This window comes from Eulemur rufifrons, chromosome 6 (genome assembly GCF_041146395.1).
Source record: "Eulemur rufifrons isolate Redbay chromosome 6, OSU_ERuf_1, whole genome shotgun sequence".
Taxonomy (NCBI): Eukaryota; Metazoa; Chordata; class Mammalia; order Primates; family Lemuridae; genus Eulemur; species Eulemur rufifrons.
In genome coordinates, this window is record NC_090988.1 from 101,947,017 (window position 1) to 101,967,803 (window position 20,787).

At 56.8% G+C, this 20,787-nt stretch overlaps 1 protein-coding gene across 3 annotated transcripts; it reads right to left on the reverse strand.

The window, feature by feature from the left end:
- Nucleotides 1-2,717: 2,717 nt before the first annotated feature.
- On the reverse strand, nt 2,718-12,019 carry PELI3 (pellino E3 ubiquitin protein ligase family member 3). 3 transcript variants are annotated; one of them, XM_069470357.1, is made up of 8 exons: nt 11,899-12,019; nt 10,627-10,779; nt 10,022-10,093; nt 7,870-7,999; nt 7,168-7,269; nt 6,210-6,404; nt 5,701-5,889; nt 2,718-4,431 (listed from the first exon to the last, which is right to left on the reverse strand). In XM_069470357.1, the coding sequence occupies exons 2-8, from the start codon at nt 10,776-10,778 to the stop codon at nt 3,862-3,864; spliced, it is 1,410 nt and encodes a 469-aa protein (XP_069326458.1). In that variant the 5' UTR covers nt 10,779; nt 11,899-12,019; the 3' UTR covers nt 2,718-3,861. The 3 variants fall into 3 exon arrangements, with proteins under 3 accessions (XP_069326458.1, XP_069326459.1, XP_069326460.1); XM_069470358.1 differs by lacking the exon at nt 10,022-10,093; XM_069470359.1 differs by lacking the exons at nt 10,022-10,093; nt 11,899-12,019 and having other exon boundaries at nt 3,765-4,431; nt 7,870-7,893; nt 10,638-10,778.
- Nucleotides 12,020-20,787: the final 8,768 nt, after the last annotated feature.

A 20,787-nucleotide genomic window follows, 5' to 3' on the forward strand; every position in this document is an offset into this window, starting at 1 on the left:
CTCCCCACAACGCTCAGCCCCGACCCCTCTCCCTTTTGGGGTTTCGCCCCAGAGTCCCCTGACCTCAGTTTTCCAGGGGTAACCTGCGGCTCCCCCTCCTCCCTGGACTCGGGGCCCCGGGGGTGGGAACTCGTTGGAGACCGCGAAGCTCTTGGTGCCTGGAATCGAGGCTACGGGCGAGCGGGCTCAGCCCGGGCTGAGGGGTCCCGCCCGCGCAGGGGCGCCGGGAAACGCCTCGAGCGCCTCCCTGCAGCGCCACCGACTCTCCCCCGGGTCTGGGGGCGGTCGCCAAACGGTCCCGAGCCGGTGTCCTCCGCACAAAGAGGCGCGAACAGGGAAGGTCCGGCAGTTCCTTGCCTGCCTGGTGCTTGATGGCCGAGAAAGCCTGCTGCGACCCAGAACGGGAGCCCGGCCGGAGGCGGGACGCCGAGGTCCTCCTTAGTGTGGTCTGGGCTCGGCCTGGGTCCGGGTCAAGCTGGAGCGGAGCCAGGTAGTCTAAGGTCGAATCAGGCCTCCACCACCTGTCGTGGCTTTATCGGGGGAACCTGGCTAGTAATTGAATCCAACCCGAGGGATATCGTGGGCTTATGCGTCGCCTGGGCAGTGCCGCCCCCTGTGGCTGTGCGGGGCTGGTGTTTGGAGACGCAAGTCCGCCTCTCTCCTTGCCACGCGCGGGTGGCCCTGGCAGCGCCTGCCACCACAGACTCCAGTTTCTCCTTCACAAAGGTGCCCAAGGCCCTGCGTGGTGCAACAGTGTTCCTAGCTGTTGGCTTTGATGATGACTGTCGCTTTATGGGGGAGCTCAATAAGTTGGTCTACGTCCTTAGGCCTGAGTCACTCCTCTTTTTTCCTGTGCCTCTCAGTTTTCGTGGTCTTTGTCAGGGGTATAAAGTTGACCGGCGCGGAGTGAAATGTACACAGGCAGAGGAGGTAGTGCTGCCCGCCGCCACCAGGGGGCAGCTCGGGCCAGCAAACGATCCGTTCTCTTGGGACCTGCGACCAAGGTGCATGCTCACATTGTCGTGATCACAGCTAATATGGGCACTCACTGCGGGCCCTTGCTAGCAGCTTGACATGGAGGATCTCATTCAATTCTTCTAAAAACCCTGAGGATACCATCATTTTACCCATTGTACACATGGGGGAACAGGCTAAGAGGTTCATCGATTTCCATAAGGCTACACAGCATGTCCTCAGGTGTCCCTCAACTGGGGCCTACCTTATTCCGACATTCCACCACGCTGTCCCCTCCTCCTCCCCTACACACACACGCACGCACATGCACGCAAAGCAGTCTCCTCACTGGAGTCATAACCCCGCCAGCCTTGGCTCTTCCCCACAGGAATGAAAAAGGGGTAGGTGAGGACGCAACATTGTCAACTGCGTTACAGGTTCCCTCCACACATTCACAACCCCCTGGTGAGGGAGGGTCTGTTATTCCATTTAACAGTTGGGGAAACTGAGGCTCCAATAGCTGGCAAGGGCAGAGCTGGGGCAGGCTGGGGTCAGACCTAGGGCCCTCTGACCCCCTCCACCAACACGTCTGAGTTCTGCCAGCATCAGGCTGGTGCCCTTCGCTTGTCTCTGCTCCCAGAGCCTGAGGTTCCCCTCTGGAAAGGGGATGACAGTGTTCCCCTGCCTGGTTCCCTACTGGGTCAGAAAAGAGAACACCTGGGAAGGACCTGGATTTCTAGTGTTTTGGGGGCAGAGAGGCCGAAATGCTCGCACACCACTCCAGCTTCCCCGCCCCGCCCTGTTGCAGCAGTGTGATGCTCGATGCTCGGACGCACGGGTCTGCTCACATCCCCCTCTCCCCACACCCGCAGAGGCCGGGAGAGGACAGAGGGTCCTCTCAATAAGCCCAGGTTTGGTCTCTCTGGCTCCAGCCAGCTGTGTGGCCTTGGGCAGGTCCCTCCTCAAGGCTATGGCATCTGTCTTCCACTGGGGACAGTGCCCAGGTCAGGCCTTTCCCATCTCCAGAACATGTCTACCTATCTTCCTGGCTTGCTGCCCCCAGGAATGGTCTGGGGGCAACCCCAGCAACACCTCTGCCTGGCCCTTGGCTCACAGGGAGAAGTGACCTGTAGCCAGGATGACTAAAAGCCTAGCTCAGACTCGGCCTCCATGGCAACCATCCCCACCCATTCCCTTTTTCTGCCGCTGTCCACACTGGGCTCACTGGTCGTCAGGCATTTTCCTGCCGCACCATGCTGTTCCCGTCACCTGGGCTGCCCTCCCAACCTCTCCCTTCCTCTGGAGACACTGCGCCATGCAAGACATGGCTCAGGCCCCAGGTCCTCTCTGTGCCTTCTCCCTCCTCAGAACACCTCTGGCCTGGCTGCCGGCCCACTGCAGCTGGCCCGAGTGCAGGCATCAGCACGGTGGTCACTTCCAGCACGGGCACATGCAGATCCCTGCTCCGGGAGGCAGGGCCTTCCTCACCGTGGGGCCCTGCCTGGGGCTGAGCATAGAGCAGGTGGTGTCACCAGTCCAGTCTCCAAAACCCTGCTCGTGTGGAAGGAAAGCAGCACAGTGCTGTGGGGAGGGCCGGGCTCTGATGCCGGACGGCAGCCGTGGGTTCCAAGCCTGGCTTAGCCACTTTTTAGCCGTGTGACTTGGAGCACGTACCTTAATCTCCCTGTAAACACAAATGGCAACACTGCCCTTCCTGGGGTCTCTGTGGATGAAGAAAACCTCGGAGAAGCAGAGCCCGGTGCCTGGTGAGTGCTCAGTGAGCAGTTCTTATTATCATTAGCACAGCGCGGGGCACAAGGTGGGCATTCAGGAACGACAGCCCCTGTGTTGCAGCCAATGCTCTGGACCTGCGCATCCCTCTCCTTTGTTGACTCCTGACCGTTCAGAATGAGGTTCAGAATCCTCCAGCATCTTCCCCGGTCGGCAGGGCCGACCTCTCGCTCCAGCCCCCTCCCTGCCCCCTGCAACCCCCCATGCTCCAGCTGCCCTGAATCTGTCCCTCAGTTTCCTGTTTGCTGACACCCGAGCCTGTGCAGGCCCTCCCTTCTGCCTTGAGCACACTTCCAGTCCTGTGGACCTGGAAGATTCCGAGCAGCCAGCAGCCATCCAGGCTGAGCTCCTAAGCCACCTCCTCTGTGAAGGCCCCTCCCCCGCCACCAGTGAGGACTGCCCCACAGGCCCTGACCATTCTCTGATCCTAGTGCACAGGAAGCTGGCTTGTCATTTGGCAACTTTGTCGGTCCTCCACTAGACTGTGAACTCTGCCCCTGGGCGGATGGGCGGGAAGGGCTGGTCTGATTGTCCCTGTGTCCCCAGAGCCCACTTGGCATGGAGTCCAGCCCATAATGGCTGTCAGCAAATGCCAGTCCCAGCCTGCCATCTACCCAGCTCTGGCTCCAGGCTGGAGGCACTGCACGCATGCAGGACAGGTGGGATTTGGGTGGGCAGCTGAGCAGCGAGGTTTATAGAAGAAACCAGGGTAGCAGCAGGAGGGATGAATATCTGGAACTGGGTTGGCAGGCTCAGGGCACAGCCAGCCTAAGCTGGGGGTCAGGGGTCCTTGGCCCCTTCACCCCCCCAGGGGCACACAGTGTAGGCGGCATGACGCAGGACAGCCCAGGAAGGGCAGGGGCATGGGGCTGAGCTTCCCTCCATCGGCCCAGGGCAGAGCTGGTGCTGAAGGCCCCATCAGTATGACGGGGTGATGGGGCAGAGAGATCCTGGGGACCTCCAGACTTAGGGGGAAGGGCATAGCCCATCCAACATGTTCATCTGGCATGGCCACGTGCCAGCAGCTAGCGTCCCACATGCAGAGCTCCCTCTGGGCTGCAGGAGGTGGGGTCCTGGGTGGGTAGGTGAGCACAGCAGCAGGGGGCCCCGGGGAGCCTAGTCCAGTGGCCCCTGGAAAATGAGGCGGACACAGCCATGCTCGCCAGTGAGCCAGGCCCCACAAAAGGGGCAGGCGGCGTGGAAAGCATGGGTGCCATGGGGCAGCGGTGTCTGGGCCCAGTAGCGGGCAGTCTTCTCAGAGCAGACATGGCCACAGGGCGCAAAGGCGTGGCTGGGGGGCCCAGGGTCCAGGCAGAGGCCGGCCTCCTGGCCGAGCCACAGGGGCACGTAAGGCCCCACGAGGCGACAGAGAGGACATTCACGCTCCTGGGGGCCCCGCTCCCGCCGGCAGCCCCAGCCATGGTAGCCGTGGACGTGGCCGCAACGGACATAGACCCAGGGCTGCTGCTTGTCGGGTGCTGTGCGACCACGGGCGGGGCTGGGGAAGGCCAGGGTGCTGAGCCCCACAGGGCACTGGGGCCTCGCAGCATTTGCCTCCTGCCGCTGGGCCTCCAGCTGCTTCAGCGTGGGCGCCCGCAGCAGGCCCGCTGGCGTGCGCCACAGCAGCGTGGCCCCGCACAGGTCGATGAGGGAGCCGTCCTGCAGCACGTTGGATTCGTTTTCCACCTGCAGAGGCAGCAGAAGGGCCTTACTGCCCAGGAGGCACCCAGCCAAGCCGCCCGTCCATCCCACTGAGCCTCCCGGGAGAGGGCACCCTGGGCCAGCAGGATGGGCTGGAAGGCCACGTCGGAGGGCAGCAGTGCTCCCCAGGCATGGGCTGGCCCTCGCTCCCCACAGGGCACAGGCCTTGGTTTCCTCATCTGTCTAATCAGGAGGTCTGGACCAAAACAAGGTTTTCCCAAAATGTTTTCCAAAGTGCCCCCCAATGGCAGGGGCAGGGAACACTGGGCACACTGGATACTTAGCCCATAGCGGCAGTCCAGAGACTGTGGTTAAAAGCAAACGCTCTGGAGCTAGACTGCCGGGTTTGGGTTCCGGCCTCACCGTTTACTAACTGTGTCCCTGGGGGAGCAACTTCACCTCTCTCTGTCTTAGCTTCCTCATCCTCAAGATGGAGGCCCCCCCCCATTGTGTCAAGTGGTTCTCATGAAGATTAAACGAATCAATCAATGTGAGCACTTGGAACGGTGCCTGGCACATAGTGGGTGCTCAACGAGCGTATGAAACATTCATGTTCACAGTTTTAAAAAAACGAATGCTTCCCCAAACCTCCCAGTAGTGTCGATGCTCTAAAAAGATAAGCCACGCTTCTCCCTGAGGTTTTGCGGGCTGTGCTTATACCCAGAAATACCTCTGCGTGGCCCACTTGAGGAGCATGGCCAAGTGACCCTGGGCAAGCCCCCGCCTCTCTCTAGGACTCACGCCCAGCTCCCACCCTTAGCTCTGATCTGTACCCTGTGGATCTCCTACTGCCACCTGTGTCCGAGCGACTCCAAGGGCCCTTTCCTGCCGGGAGAGGAGACTAAAGCTAAACCCGTCTAAAGGTGACAGACACTCTACGGACTGCTAACACGCCAGGCTGTAAACTGCTCACACAGGGCCAAGTGTCACCCTCTAAGAGGGTGTGAGTTTTTAAGCTGCCAGCAGTCTCAGAGCCGCTTGGTACTGCACGGGGTGCTTGTGTGTGCTCTACTTCAGTGTTCCCCCGGGACCCCCAGTGGTACACAGACTACACTGAGGGACACAGATCTGGTCCTATCTGTGGGGCAAGTGGCACATGCCAAGAACTCTCTGAGCCTGGGATTCCCCCAGATGGAGCTTGTTGGGATTCCCTTGGGCAGAAGGGCTGGAGATCACTCCTGGCTTGGGCAGGGGTTCGGGCAGACTGTAAGGGCCTGGCAAGGATGGGGGTGGGGAACAGAGCAGGCCACCTACCAGCTTGCCCCGCTGCTGGGCTGAGCGGCTGTCCCGCAGTGTGTACACATTCCCGCAGACTGAGATCTCTCGCCAGACACCCGGAGCCGAGTCCTCGGAGAAGCCGCCCGCTGGGTGCATCACCAGAACTCCATTGGTGGTCAGGCCATCCATCAGGCCATCAGGGGTCCGCCATTTGGCTGCCCGCTCCTGGGACCACATTAGGGGTCAGATCACATCCCCAAGAGGCCCCCCAGCAGGCTGCACACCAGAGGTGCTGCTGCTCTACCCTCAAGTTCAGAGATGGCCGAGAGAGGACAGGCATTGAACTTGCATGACTTGGGCATCACCTGACCTCTCTGAGCCTCACTTTGCTCACTTATTTGTTAAATGGGGTTGCTAATCTCTGCCTGGGTCATCCTTAGGGTTACTGTGGGCTAGTCCATCACCCCAGGGTGCTGCACCTCCCTGGCCTACCCCGTGGCTCACTCTCAGCTGAAGAGTTGTTCCCTGCCTGGGGGCTCACTCACGCCAAGGAAGATGTTGCTGGAGGCATCGAAGCCAGCAGCATAGATGCGGGCTGTATAGGGCGGCCGGCGGTCGCAGAGGATGCGGCAGGCATAGCGGGAGATGGTGCTCTGGGCAGAAGGGCCCTCAGTGGCCCCTCCTCCAGGGGACGTGTCTGTTACCACAAAGTCGATCATGTTCTCCGTGGAGCGGCCGATCTGCGGAAAAGAGGGGGCAAGCCCAGGGATTGTATGTGCACAGGGAAGTATCCTGGGCTTCCCGCCCCAGCACACCAGCAGCTCTCTGCGCGCAGGGCCAGACAGTGAGGCCACCAGGCCCTGGGGGTGGGACAGCACCAACTGCCCCAGCCCTCTGGGCTCCCAGGTGGGGTGTCCACGTCCATAAGCCATGGTCTGGAACTTCTCCTTCTCTGTCACCCCACAGTGCTGGGGAGCACCCCACTCAACAAAAACTAGTTGATTTGCTGATCGAACAGTAGAAGCGTGCTCAGATGTTAGCAGCAAATAGAGCGTTTGTAGTAGGTATTTATTATACGCCAGGCACCCTGCTACGCACCTTACGTGCGATAGCTCAGCTAATTTGCCGTGCGTGGGCACTGTTACAGCCTCACTTTCCAGAAGAGGAAACCAAGGCCCAGAGAAGTTAAATGACTCTTGCCAAAGTCACTCAGTGGTAAGTGACAGAGCTGGGATCCGAACCCAGCCATGTGACTCTCACACCCGTACCCTGAACTCCGAGCTGTACGGCCTCCCGCAGTCTGGGAGTCTCGATACAGCCACAGACTGGCTGTGTGACTCTGAAATTCAACAGTCCACACCGGGACAACCCGCATCCTCATCCGAAGATCAGTCGACTACGCGAGTGCCCCAAAGCATCTTTCCCAGGCCTCAGCCTGGAATGTCTGCAGAGCCTAGAGGCCCAGTGGCCCGTGGCCAGGTTTGTGGAGGAGCCTGAGCATACCTGGAACATGTCTGTGTCGCTGTCGTGCGTATACTCCACTATGACCGAGTGGCTCCGGGACAGTGTGTAGGAGATGCTGTGCTGGCCCCGGTTACTCAGTGCCTGGCGGGGAGAAAGAAGTCATTTTCCAGGGCATGTGCCTGCGAGAAGTGTAAGCCTCTGAGGCAGAAGCTGGAGCTCAGGTTCCACCTTTGCAGAGGGTGGCCTGGGCAGCAGGTGCTTTACACGGGTTACCTGATTTAACCCCTATGGCCACCCCAAGAATGGGGTTGTCAGTCCCATTTTACAGCCGAGGGAACTGCAGGTCAGAGAGCAATTGGCCTAAATGCACACGGCCTGAAATAGTGGAGGCTGAATTCTAACCCAAATCCTCTCTAGCCAAAGGTTTTCCCTTTGCCACTCTGTGTGACTGTCACATCCCCCTCTCTGAGCCTTAGCTGCCTCTAAGAGGATGCTGCTCATTTCCATCCAATGAATGGGGTCTGGTGGTCAAGGAAACATTTTACCAACTGTAAAGGACTGCACACGCTACAAGGACTTCCTGTCACCACCCTTTCTCTCACACAGCCCAGCAGGCAGTGAGTGATGACACAGTGGCCCCCCCATTCCTATGGAGCTGAGGGGAGGACCAGGGAGGCTGAAGACCCGGGCCTTGGGCAGGGAGGGCAGGTCTGGCACCAGGTCGACAGGTCAGGGGCTTGCCTTGGACACGAGTGGCGTGGAGATGTGGTGCATGACATCTGGCTTCACTCCGTTGGCATGTGGCCGGCGGCTCAGTGCCAAGCGGCTTCGACGGCGGCCCTTGTCCCCACTTGCCAAACATCCATTGTAGCTGTGGATGTGGGGAGTTAAGAAGAAAGGGTTTGGGGAGGAGAGAGGGGAGGAGACAGAGAAGGAGAGGAAGTGAGCCCCTGATGAGACATGACCCAAACTGCCAACTTCTGGGCAGATCCTACCTTAATAAACAAGCTCTAGAACCACCGGGAACCGGAAGACCCTAGAATAACAACCCAGTGCACTGGGGAGTCGGAGTGGGTATCGGAACAGCTTCAAAAGGACTTTCATTCAGTTAAACACGTATTGCCTGGACACCTGAGCCGTGCCTGAATGGGTGCTGGGGTGGCAGAGGTGACACACCAGGGGTGAGTTGTGCCCTCAGTGGAGGGGCCCTGAGCTGCTCCAGGAACTTAGGCACCATCTGCCATGACCCAGGCACAGGCCACTATGCCACAGGCCCAGAGGAGGGGAAGCAAATTCTGGCCTTAGGATCAGGTTTCTGGGGGAGGGAACACCTATTGGGTCTTGAAGAACTAGAAAGGATTCACCTGTAGCAAATTGTCATTTATTACACTACAACTAGAAACCAAAATGAAAGAAAAACTAGACCCACAATGCCACTACCTCCATGTATCCACACATGCCAAATTTCCACCTTCCGTTCCAGCTCTTGTCCGGAGGGAACGATTGTGAGAGGCAAAGAGAGGGTGAGTCACAGCTTTGATCGCTGCCATGTACCAATGCCTTGGCGTTCCTGGTCCTTCGCGTCATTAATCACCTAATGGAATCTGTGCGACGTCCTGCAGGCAAGTGTCATTCTTCCCATTTTACAAATGAGAGAAATTGAGGCTCAGGGAGGTAAAGTGACTTGCCTCAGGCTAGCGAGGTAAAGAGTGCGGATCTGAGCTGGGTCTGTCTGACTCCAGACTTGCGAAGCCCTTCCCGACGGAGGCTCAGCCCGAGCAAAGGCCCCAGGGCTGGCCAGGTTTGGTGAGATGGGGAATGGTGACTTGGGTGGTAAAGTGCCGTAGGGGAGATGAAGGTGGTAGAAAGGCCCTAAACACCAGGCCGAGGACGTTATTCTGTAAGCAGTGGGGAGCCGTGAGGGTTTCAAAACAGGGAGTGACAGCTGCCAAATACAGACAAGGACCACTTGAATCAGAATCTTCTGGTGAGCTTGTTAAAACCCAGGTCCCTGGTCCCACGAGACTCTGATTCTGGAGGCCTGAATGGGCCCATCAACGTGTATTTTCAACGCGCTCTCTGGGCGGCTCTGATGGAGCCGGAGTGGGGCTTCGCCGCTCTGCAGAGGGCTGTCAAGGGGGCCACACCCTTGGGTCTGCAGTGTCCCCCATCAGTGGCCTTGCCCCCGGCTGGAAGGCCAGCCCTGCCTTTGGGATGAGAAACAGCTGCTTTTCGCATGCAAGCACTCCCACGAGGGCATCACTTTTGCCCTCGTGAGCTCTGCCCATGTACTAGGGGCAGGCCCTGGGCAGGGGGGTAGTTCAGGACACAGGCTCGGGATGCAGGTGGACCTGGCGTAAGCCTAGCTCTTCTACTTAGCAGGTGACCTCTGTAAAACGGGGCTAATTTTTCAGGACCTACCTCCCAGGTTCATTTTGATAACTAAACGAGATAAAGCATTTTAAAATGCTTGGCACAGAGTTTGGCATCTTTATAGCAAGCCATTGATAAGCATTAGCTCTTGTTATTTTCTTAAAAAAACACATGGCACATACATGTCAACGAACAGTAGCCATTATGATTTCTTAATAATCCTCATAATGAAAATAGGGTTTATCAAATAGTTTTCTCAGGACTGATGGCAGAGAGAGACCCAAAGGAGACCTGGATGGAGGAGGAGGAAAGGCCTGGGGGAAGAGCTGAGTGGATGGTGCGGGAATCCCGGTCAGGTGAAGACCAAGAGCGTTGAGGACTGCCCAGCCACCAATCCACGTCACTCCCTCTCTCCTGGCCTCGGCTCGCTCATCTGCAGCGTGAGGGTCAGCTGTGGCTTAAAGTGCACTAGACCTAGAGTAAGAAAGACCTGGGTCCAAATCCCAGCCCTGCCACTTACCAGCTGTGTGCCCTTGGGCCAGTCACTTCCCCTCTCTGAGCCTCGGTTTCCTCACCTCCTTTCTCACAGCATCTTTGTGAAGATTGAAATGAAATAATGTCCATGAAAGGGCTTGGCACAGGCCTGCCTCCCAGAACACTTGCTACGTGCTGGGCACTGTTTACGTACTTTACAGAAATCACCTCACTCATTCCTTCTGACACCCTCCGAGGTAGGGTTATTATCATCCCTGTTTGCAACATGGGCAAATGGAGGCATGGGAAGTTCAGCAACCCACAGAGGCAGGACTTGAACCAAGCAGTTTGGCTGCAGAACCAGAGTTCTTCACCCCACACCACACACACTAGGGCGTCATGAAAGGCAGCTGGTGTTACTTTTTTCCTCATCTGATCAGCAACTTGGGCAGTTAGAGTTGTCTCGGTAATTTGTGAAAAATGGGAAGATAAAATCATACTTATGAACTGAAGTGGGTACGGTCACTTTTGTCTTTCAGCTGGGAAGGTGAGGAGGGACAAACACAGAAGGCCCTGTGGGGGCTGGGACCCTTGCTCTGGCTGCCCTGGGGGTGCCTGGTGCCCTGCCCCTCCCACACCAGGGATGCTCACCCTAGAACGATGAGCTCGCCATACTTGATGGGCTCCTCGCCTGGCTGTGCATCTTCACTGGGAGAGGAGAGGACACAAGAGCCCTTGTTCCCAGGGTGCTGGAGGTCTGAGGTTCGAGGGGCCCCCACTTCAGGGTTTCCTTCCAGCACCATTCTGGGCAGAGTGAGAGAGAAAAGAGCTTTGTAGCTTCCCGTGCCAGCCCCCCTCAATCCCAGCTCCAGCCTACTGCTGGGCCACCTAGGCTAAGGCAACAATGACCTTTCACTGCCTCTGTTGCTATGGCAACCACTTCACCTCGGCCTCCCCTAAACTGCCCCGGGATGCTGGGATGCCAGGGAGAGGAGATGGGTGGGATGGAACCAAGAGGGAGGGTGGCACAGTCTGGGGGTCAGGATATTTGGTGGCGCCAGAGGGATGGATCAACTTGGGGTGGCCAGAGGGTACTTTTTGGCCAAGACACCAGTCTGGGATGTGCTTGGAAGAGGAGCATCCCATGAGCTGGGGGTCCTTACCCCTCACCTCAGACTCAGTTCCTGGGTTTAGTTCTTAGCCCCAGGACCTCTGAGCTACTTCCGCTGTCAGGTTCTTTGACTCCGTCTATCCATCTTAATCTTTCTGCCCCTGTGCGGTCTAGGCCTCTGTTTTCTCAATGACTTTCTGTCCTCCCAGCCGCTGTCCTTTTCGCTATCTCTCTTCCCATCCTCTGCCTGTCTGCCCGCCTCCACCTCACCATCCATCTGCCTCAGTCTCCCCACCTTGACCTCGCCCTTCGGCCAGGCCAACAGGCTCCCCCTGGGTGCGCGCCCCTCCCTCCCTCAGGTGTGCGTCTGCGGCCCGGCCGCCCGGGTCTCAGGAGGCCTGTGGGGGCGGCGCTCCCCCCGCCGCCCGGGCTGCAGCAGAGCTCGTCTCCCGCAGGCAGCCCGTTTGGAAAACATCCCCGCGCGGGAGGGACTGCGCCGGCGGGCCCGCGCCCCGCGCCCCGGGCGGGCACAGCGACGGCCCAGCGCATACGCAGATACACACCCGGCGGCCCCTCCACGGAACACGCGCGCGCACGCACACGGCCCCGCACAGCCCGAGCCCCGCGGGCAGTGCCCGGACGGGCGTAGAGCCCACCGCCCCCGCGACCGCAGGGACGCGCGGACGCGCGCAGCCACGGGCGCCTGCCCTCGGACCCACTCCTGCCGTCACCCCCAGACACGCAAACACGCCCCCTGCGCCCGCCCGGGCCCGCCCGGCGCAGCCTCCGCCCCCTCCGCCCCTGCAGCTCACCTGGCTGCGCTCCGGGCCCGCTGGGCGCCGCTCCCTCCCCGCCTCGCCCCTGTTCGGCCTGGACCGCTGCGGCGGGATGGGCCCGGCCCGCGGCGGCTCCGCGCTGCCTCGTCACGGGGACACCCGGGGCCGGGGGAGGGGGATGAGCGCGAACCGCCACGCTCCGCCCCCTGTCCAGATGCCCCGCCCCGTTGGCCCCGCCCCCAAGAGAGCTCCGCCTCACCCAGACTCCGCCCCTTGCGGCGAAGCTCAGCCCTAGTCGGCGGAGCTCCGCCCTTTCTCGGGAGACCACACCCCTCCCCCGAGCACCGCCCTCGGACCCAGGGAAGCCCCGCCCACCACTATTTGTGGGACTCCCTCGCCCGTCCTCTCTGGCTCAGGGACTCCCCAGTAATCCACGCGACCCCTCCCCCAATTTAGGCTCCCCAGACCCCGCCCCGGGGACTCCGGGGTTCTCCCAGAGACCCCGGCGCCCCTCCCCACCGTAGGCCGGGCCCTCACATTGGGCCAGAGGCCCCTTTCCCCAACCTTAGGCCCGGGGTCTCCCCACCCCCAACCCCGGACCCCGCCTCCTCCCACATGGCGAAGCCACGCAATTCGAGAAGCGAGAAGACTAGCAGGAGAGAAGGAAAGTACTAGAGCGGGCGGAGGGGGTGCGCGCGGCGTTGGAGGCCCAGGAAAACAGCCGCAGGTGACCAGAGTAGCAGATCTGTTTCCAGCCCAGCTTGGCCACTTTGTCGCCCGGGTGGCCTCCGGCCGGCTCTGGGCCCTGGTGTCCGCCCGCCTTCTCCCCTCCCGCCCGCGTGCACACAGCATCTGAGACGCCACAAAGGGGAAGGAGACCTGTGGGGGAGCGCAGCCCTTCTGGGCCTGGGGCTTGCCATGTATCTCTGCTATCAGTTGTTAGAACACGTGAAACCCTTCCGTCCCTGGGAGGCAGGCACCATAATTGCCCGTTTTACAGAAAGGAGACAGATTTTCTAAAGTGACTAGCTTATTGTAGTTTCCTAGAAACGGCCAAGAGGGGATCTCAGCTTTCTGAGTGACTCCTAAGCCACAGCTCCTAACTTCCATACCCCGTAGTAAATGGGGGCGGCATGATGGAGGCTCGGAGGTGCAGAACAGGAAAAAACTTATGAGCATCAAATAAGGTCCCTACTGCTCAGTATCTCTTGGTCTGGAACTATAAGGGCTGAGTTATAGTTCCAGACCAAGTCTGTGGTCTTTGAGGGTGGGGGGTATGAAAAAATCAAGGAAGGCTGCACAGAGGAGATGGCCTTTGGCTGCCACCATGAAGGACGTCCGGGCATTTGCCCACACATTCCTGAGAGCGAGCCTCTGCCGCCACTAACTTGTTGCATGTGAAGCTTCCAGTGTACCAGACTCCCCCTGGGCCCCACCACATCCATTCCACTAACCCCCCACTTAAAACTAGTCAAGGATACCACCTGCTTTGCCGGTTGTCCTGGGCCCAGCAGCCAGATGAAACACGGAAGCTGCCAGCAGAACGGCCTCTAGGGAGCAAGGCACTCGTTAGTCAAAGAGAAACTCCCTGAGAGGCCGCCACCAGCAGGCCGGACTGCTGGCTGCGCCACAGGATAGCTTCCGTCGCTGAAGGCCTGCAGCACGCCCACCTCTGTGCAGGTGTGCACAGCCCCCACAGGGTACGGGCACGCTGGGACGGTCTCACTCCTTTTTGTCCCCCCACTGCCCCCCTTGGCTTTCAGCACTGTGCCAGCCGGAGCAGGTTCTCAGTGAACATGGCCTGAATTGCTGTTACAGTCCCCAGTTTACAGATGAGGAAACTGAGGCTCAGGCAGGGGGAGAAACTTGGCCCAGGCCACATGGCTGGGCAGGTGTGGAGCTGACATTTCACCAGAGCCCCAGCGCTGCTACAGGGCACCGGGCTGCATCAAGGCTGATGTGAGAGAGATTGCCAGTACTCGCGGGACCACGCAGTGGTTTCTCCCGGAGGGGAGCACTGGGATTGGAGCTGCATGGACCATCAGGGGCCTCAGGGAGCTGGGGATCGTCCCAGTCCCCGCACTGTCCAGCGGGGTAGAGGAGGGAAGAGTTGGGACACCACCAACAGATGCAGATGCCCACGTCCCAGCCATGGCTTCTGGCTCTAAATCCAGTGCTCAGTCTCAAGAACTCCAGCTTCCCAACCTCTCTGGGCCTCCAGTTCCTTATTTGTAAAACGGGAATAATAATAATGGCACCTACCTCTGGTGGATTAGGATTTTGCAGTTTTGTTCTGAAATGCCGTTGTTCAGCCCTCCCTTCTCTCTCTTCAGTCTAGATCTTGTCCTGATCGCTTCAAAAAAGAGACAAAGAAAGGAATGAGATAAAAACTTTATTTCTTTAATTCTTGTGTTCAAGTGCCTGAAGGCAAGGGGCTGGCACAAACAGTTGGAAGAACAGTTGTGTATCTAGTTAAGAAAAGATGTTCAAAAAACAAAAAGCAGCAGAAACTCTTCCTGGGCTAGGAGATTTAGAGGCGGGAGGGAGAGCTGAGATGCTGCGCTCTGCCTTTGTGGCCGGGCTAGAGCGGAGGGTGGGGTTGGGGAAAGACAGGCCGCACAGATGTAATTGGGGACCCTGAGCAGAGGAGACCTGGGCCTCACTTCTCAGGCTATGGCTTTGGAAGAAAGCCCTGGCAGCAGAACAATAGCAGTGTGCGGGTTTGTCCCTGGAGTCTTAGAGATGCACAGTGGCCTGGGAAAGCCTTGAAATTTCTGTGCCTCAAAATGGCAATGCTCAAGAAGGCTAGAGTGTCTTAAGGGGTCTCACAGCTGACAGGAGGGTGGCTCAGGGTACCTGCATTGACAATTAGAGGCCAGTAAGATGCAGCCATCTCAGTAGAAGCTGGCGATGAAGACAGCCAGGCTCCAGGGACACTGGTCCTCTTGTTCCTCCCAGTGCCAGGACCCTAGGGAAGTCCCTGGACTGAGGCCATTCTAAGTAGGAGAGAAGTGAGGAAGGCAGGAGGCTCAGAAGAACTGAGTTTAATCTGAAATGGCTGAGAAAAGCTGGAACTTACTCAACTACATTGTCTCCCAACAGGTGCCATGGCGACAGAGACAATGTTTAGTTCTAGAACAGGGGTGAGCAAACTGCAACCCCCGGGCCAGGCCCGGCCTGCTGCCTGTGTGTGTAAGTAGCGTGTCATGGGTGCACAGCCACACCCACTCGCTCACGCACTGCGTGCGGCTGCTCTCTCACGGCGGCAGCGGAGTTGAGTGTTAGCGGCTGCTCTCTTACGGCGGCAGCGGAGTTGAGTGTTAACAGTTGTGAGTCTGTATGGCTCTCGACGTCTGAAATCTTTACTGTCGGGCCCCTTACAAAATAATAAGTTTGCTGACTTCTAGTCTAGAAGGCGATGGAAGTTATAATTTGTGCCCCATTATATTTACTTATTTTTCTTTTCTTAGAGACAGGGTCTCGCTCTGTTGCCCAGCCTGGAATGCTGTCATGCAACCACAGCTCACTGCAGCCTCCAACTCCTGAGCTCAGGTGATCCTCTCGCCTCAGCCTCCCAAGTAGCTGGGACCACAGGTGCCCCCACCATGCCCATTTCATACGCCTCCTTTTTTAATGAAAGCGCTAATGGCTTGAATATAGCATACTCTTGATACTCCACCTGGGGTCATTGTGGGGATTAAACCAAAGGGTGCTATAAACAGCTCATCTCAGTGCCCACCTGTTTCTGCATTACAAGGTATCCCAAAACTTAGTGGCTTAGATAATAAATATTTCTCATCTTACTCAGTTTCTGATGGTCAGAAATTTGGAGCAGTTTAGCTGGGTGGCTCCAGGTTGGGGTCACTCCTGAGGTTGTAGTCCAGTGTCGGCTGGAGCTGTCATCATATGGATGTTTAGCAGGGGCCCGGGGACCCCCTTCCCAGGAGACTCACTCACGCACTAGCATGTGAGTGCTGCCTGTTGGTGAGAGGCCACCATTCCTCTGCTTGTAGGTCTCCTTGGGCTGCTTGAATGTCCTCACAGCATGACAGCTGGATCCCGCAGAGTGAGTGATCCAAGACAGCAAAACTGAAGCTACAATGTCTTTTTTTTTTTTTTGGTAGAGACTGGGGTCTCGCTGTGTTGCCCAGGCTGGTCTCAAACTCCTGGCCTCAAGAGATCCTTTTGCCTCAGCTTCCCACAGTGCTAAGATTACAGGTATGAGCTATTGTGTCTGGCTTTTTATGTTTTTTAAAAAGCTAGCCTCAAAAGCCACACACCATCATTTCTGTGGTATACTATTGGTTGCACAGATTAGCCCTAGCCACTGTGCCAGGAGCCTATACAAGGGTGCGCATGCCAGCAGGCGGGGAGCATTGAGGGCCATCTCCAAGGCTGGCTACCACAGACTGCCCTCTGGCTCCCCTCCCACCCCACACCCCATTACTGCATTAGCTGGAAGTCCAAAATCTCATCATCTTAATCAGGTCCATGTGTGCATGAGGCATCTCAGGTATGGCTCCTTGGCTGCAGCCCCTCAGTACAGTTCCTCTCCATCTGGAAACCTGGGAACTAAGGACGATATGTTGTCTTCCCCCTGCGCGCCCAACGAGCAGTGGCAGGACAGACGTAGGGCCACTGCTCCATATGCCTTTGTGTTCAAAAAGTGGGAACATGGGAGGCATGCAGGAGTCACTGGTGCCTGGCAATTGTGAAATCCAGCAGGACACAAGTTGGCAGTTCGTTTTTTAAGACTCCAAGTCTTAGTCTTAATACAGAAGTCTGTAAGCCTGGGAATTATCCATGGCTCTTGGCTCCACCCTCTGAGCTTAGTGGGTGAATCCAATGACTTAGTGGAGAATCCAATGACTGGATTCTCCAACACAATGAGAGTCAAAGACGAAAGCCACAATGTCACATAGTGTCATTTCTACTCTATTGATCAAAGCGATCACGGGCCTGCCCAGATTCAAGGGGAGGAACTTGGATCCCACCCCTCGATGAGAAGAAAGTGAAATACTTTTTGACCACCTGCTGAAATGTGGGACCAGGCATCATATTCCTAGGTGACCCTTCCCCCTTTCCCTCACATCTGATTGGACCATGGATGGGCGTCTGACTTGAAGGTAGTCCATCCATAGGTTATAAGGCATCCAGTGCCCTTATCAGACACAGAAATTGTGTATAACTGACGAAAATGAATGAACTCTAGCCAAATGCAAGACTATGGGTTAATCTGAAAACTGTAACTTTGAGGTTTTGCTTCTGGCCCGACACAGTGAGGAGTTCTACAGGACGAACCCCTTCCCCAAGCAAGCTGGTGAAAATTTAAAACAAACAAACAAACAAACAACCATTTTAAAAAATGGTCCTAAGAGCATACAGCAAATGAAGAAACATTTATCAAGTAAACCTATTAAAACTCAGAAAGAAAAGGAAGTCCGGGATTTAAACCAAGGCCCACCTCCTCACTCCCCGGTTCCAGCTCAGCAAAGTGAAAGAGATGGAAATTGCATTCCACGCTGGGGCAGCCAGGACTGCAGGGCTCCCTCCCTCCCCAGCCCCAGGCCAGAGGGCTCTCATCCTGCCACAGCTGCCTGGTGTTGCGGCTCAGTTCTGGGTGAGTGGAGCTGGGAGGTGGGGGCTCCCTTCTTCCACTCAGCCCCCACTGGTGGGATGGAGGCTCAACCTCAGGCAGGGAGCCCCTGAGAATACTAGGGTGCCAGTCACCATTGCCCCAGCGTGTGGAGCGGGGGTTCCACTCAGGAGGGAGTTGGGGAAGCTGAGGAGACCTGGGGCTGCTGCACTCTCCCTCCAGCAAGCATGCGGCTCCTAAAGTGGGGGTGTCACTCAGAGAGAAGCATGTGTTGTTCCTGCCAGCACCAGCGCCCTGGCTCAGAGATTTCCCCTGGGGACAGACGTGGGTGAGACAGAGAAAAGAGAGAGGGCTCCAAATCCTTCCCCAAAGGAACTGATTTTACTTGCAACAGGTTGTGGAGAAGTTGAAGTTCAAGCCTAAGGGCACTCTCAAAACAGGGGAGGCTGCGATGAAAGGCAATAGGGAGGAGATGGATAGACTCTGGGGCTGCAGGCTGGGCTGCAGGCTGGCGGGTCTGGGGAGGAGCTGGGGAAAGAGACACTGGAAGATCCTCCTGGAGTCAGAGCAAATCTCAAACACCAGCCCAGGGGACTATTTCCTCAAGGGAGTCTGAGTTTGGTTGGATCTGTTTGTGGAGCAGTTTATGAGTATTGCTGAAAATACAGAAATAGAGAACTCAGCTGGCGATTAGTGGAGCTTGACAGCTGGGTGTGGTCAGGGAAAGAGTCAGTCAAAGAGAGTCCTGCCGAGACCACTGCTCACCCAGGTGACTGTGGGCCCCCAAGGCTGCACCCGAGGAACGACATCAGAGGCTTCACACCCTGGCTGCAGGAAAGGAGGGGACAGACTTCACTAAAATAACCCCTCCAGTCACTAAATGGGCAGACTTGCATCTGTCACCCACAGACAACGGCCTGCCCACGCCTGGCACCTGGGAGCCCCCGGGAGGAGCAGGGAACAGGGAGGCAGAGGAGAATGGACGCTGGGCCCCCTCTTACCTTTGATTGGCAACATGGAGAATTAGGGACCTGGAACTGCCCACATGTCGCTCATCCCTCTCCCTCATCACCCGCATTCAACTTGTCACCAAGTCATGCCCCACCAATCTTGCCATCCCCTCTGTGACTGTCCAGAGAGCAGGACTGAGATCCAGGTCTCTCTCCCAACACACACACACACTGCCCTCTCCCTAGCTGTGTGACCTTGGGCAAGTCTCTCCACCTCTCTGAGCCTCAGCTCTCTCAACTGTGAAATAACAATGATAAAGGTGCCTACTGTACAAGACTGTCCTGAGAAATTGGCAAGATTGCCCAGGAAGGGTGCTCAGCGCAGGCCTGGCTCATGGCCTGTGGGGAACGCTACCCAAAAGGCAGATGCTATCATTGTCAGTTCAGACTTCATCTTTTCTCGGCTGGACACTCAGGACAGCCACCCCAGTGGCCTCTCTGTCTCCATTCTTGCCCCTCCAATCTGTCCTCTCTAACTCAGCCAGTGTCAGGCCCCCGTCTAAGGCTGGTCAAGGTGCCTAGAGCTTCTTTTCCAAGAGTGTGGGTCTGGCCCCTCTGGGCCACTGGTTAAAATGCAGCTTTCTAGAATCTCCCCTCCAGGGACCCCTGCACTTGCCACGGTGCCCCAGCGACCCTGCTGTGCACTGATGCTTGAGACTCAGCACTCTGCAAGCTAAAGTCTACACTCGGTGGTACAGGATCTAAGGCCCACCAGGTCTGGCCCTGCCACCCTCTCCAGCCGCTACTCCCTGTCTCACACCACACCCTCCAGCTACACCACAGCACACACACTTCCCTGCCGCCCACGCTCTCCTGCGACTCTCTGCCTGTTCCCCCTGCCTCCCCCAGGCTGGGGAAGGTGCCAATTATAAGCCAAATTGTGTCCCCCCCACCAATTTCTATATTGCAGCCCCAACCCCCAGTACCTCAATATGCGACTGTATTTGGAGACAGGGCCTTTAAAGAGGTGATTAAGTTAAAATGAGCCCATTAGGATGGGCCCTAATCCAATTTGACTAATGTCCCTATCAGAAGAGGAAATGTGGACACGGAGAGATGCCGGGGCACAGAGGGACGGCCACGTGAAGACACAGGGAGAAGGTGGCCATCTGCAAGCCAAGGAAAGAGCCTCGGAAGACACCAAACCTGCTGGCACCTTGCTTTTGGACTTCCGGCCTCCAGAACTGTGAGAAAAGAAACTTCTGTGGTTTAAGCCCCCGGTCTGTGGTGTTTTGTCACGGCAGCCGGAGCTGACTAGTACAGTGCCCGTCTCTGCACTGTGCCACCGACGGCACTGGCACCTCGCAAAGAACCTGCCACACTGCTCTACAACTGTCTCTTTACTCACTCATTTCCTCTCCCAGTAGCTCAGGCTTTTTTCAGACTAGGGTGGTAACCCATCGGTGGGCTATGGCATTGAATTCCAGGGCTCAGCCAGCGTGCCGAATGAAACAGAATGGACTAGAACAGAAAATAGCAGAGTACATCACATAAAGATGTGAACTGCCTCACGACACTAGTGTTCCCCTGTGTGTATGTCTGTGTGTGTGTCTTTGGCCACGATGTCAAAGATAGAAAGCCACTGCTGTAGGCTGTGTGACCATCAAGGATGACGTCACTCCTGCTCATTTCTGTATGTCCAGTCCAGAAAGAAAGAAAGAAAATGTGGTAAACATACACAATGAAACGGTAGTCAGTCATAAAAACAGAACGAAGCATCAATCATGTCTTTTGCAGCAATATGGATGGAACTGGAGGTCATTATCTTAAGTGAAACAAGTCAGACACAGAAAGACAAATGTCGCACGTTCTCACTCGTAAGTGGGAGCTAAACAGTGGGCAGAGAGCGGAACAAGAGACAATGGAGACTTGGGAGGGTGAGGGAGCGGAAGGGGACAGATGAGGAGAGACTACTTACTATACTTAATGGGTACAATGTATATTATTTGGGGGAAGGACACCCTCAAAGCCCTGACTGGACCCCTACACAATCTATGCATATAACAAAATTGCACTTGTATCCCACAAATTTATACAAATTAAAAACAAATAAATAAAACTTAAAAAAAGATTCATTGCACTGTGGGGTACACAGAAATAAATCAGGCCCAGTCTGGCTTGCTCCAGGCCAGGCCCTCTAAGTGCTTTACCAGAATTGACCAATTTCTTGTGAGGCAGGTATATTATTAGCTCCATTTTACTAGAAGGGAACCTGAAGCACAGCGAGGTTAGTGATCTTGCTCGAGGTTTTATAGCTTGATTCTAGAGTCTTGGTACGGGTAATGAGGCTGGGTGTTATGAAGGCCTTGGAGGACTTCA

Bases quoted from the DNA above. Each gene is read 5' to 3' on its own strand.
- PELI3 (XM_069470357.1), bottom strand. From the start codon at position 10,778: ATGGTGCTGGAAGGAAACCCTGAAGTGGGGGCCCCTCGAACCTCAGAC. The intron at 10,094-10,626 runs GTGAGCATCCCT...ATCTTCACAAAG, and splicing joins GGCGAGCTCATCGTTCTAGG to ATGCTGTGAGAAAGGAGGTG. The intron at 8,000-10,021 runs GTAAGTGGCAGG...CCACATCCACAG, and splicing joins GGCCCAAGGGCACACAGCTG to CTACAATGGATGTTTGGCAA.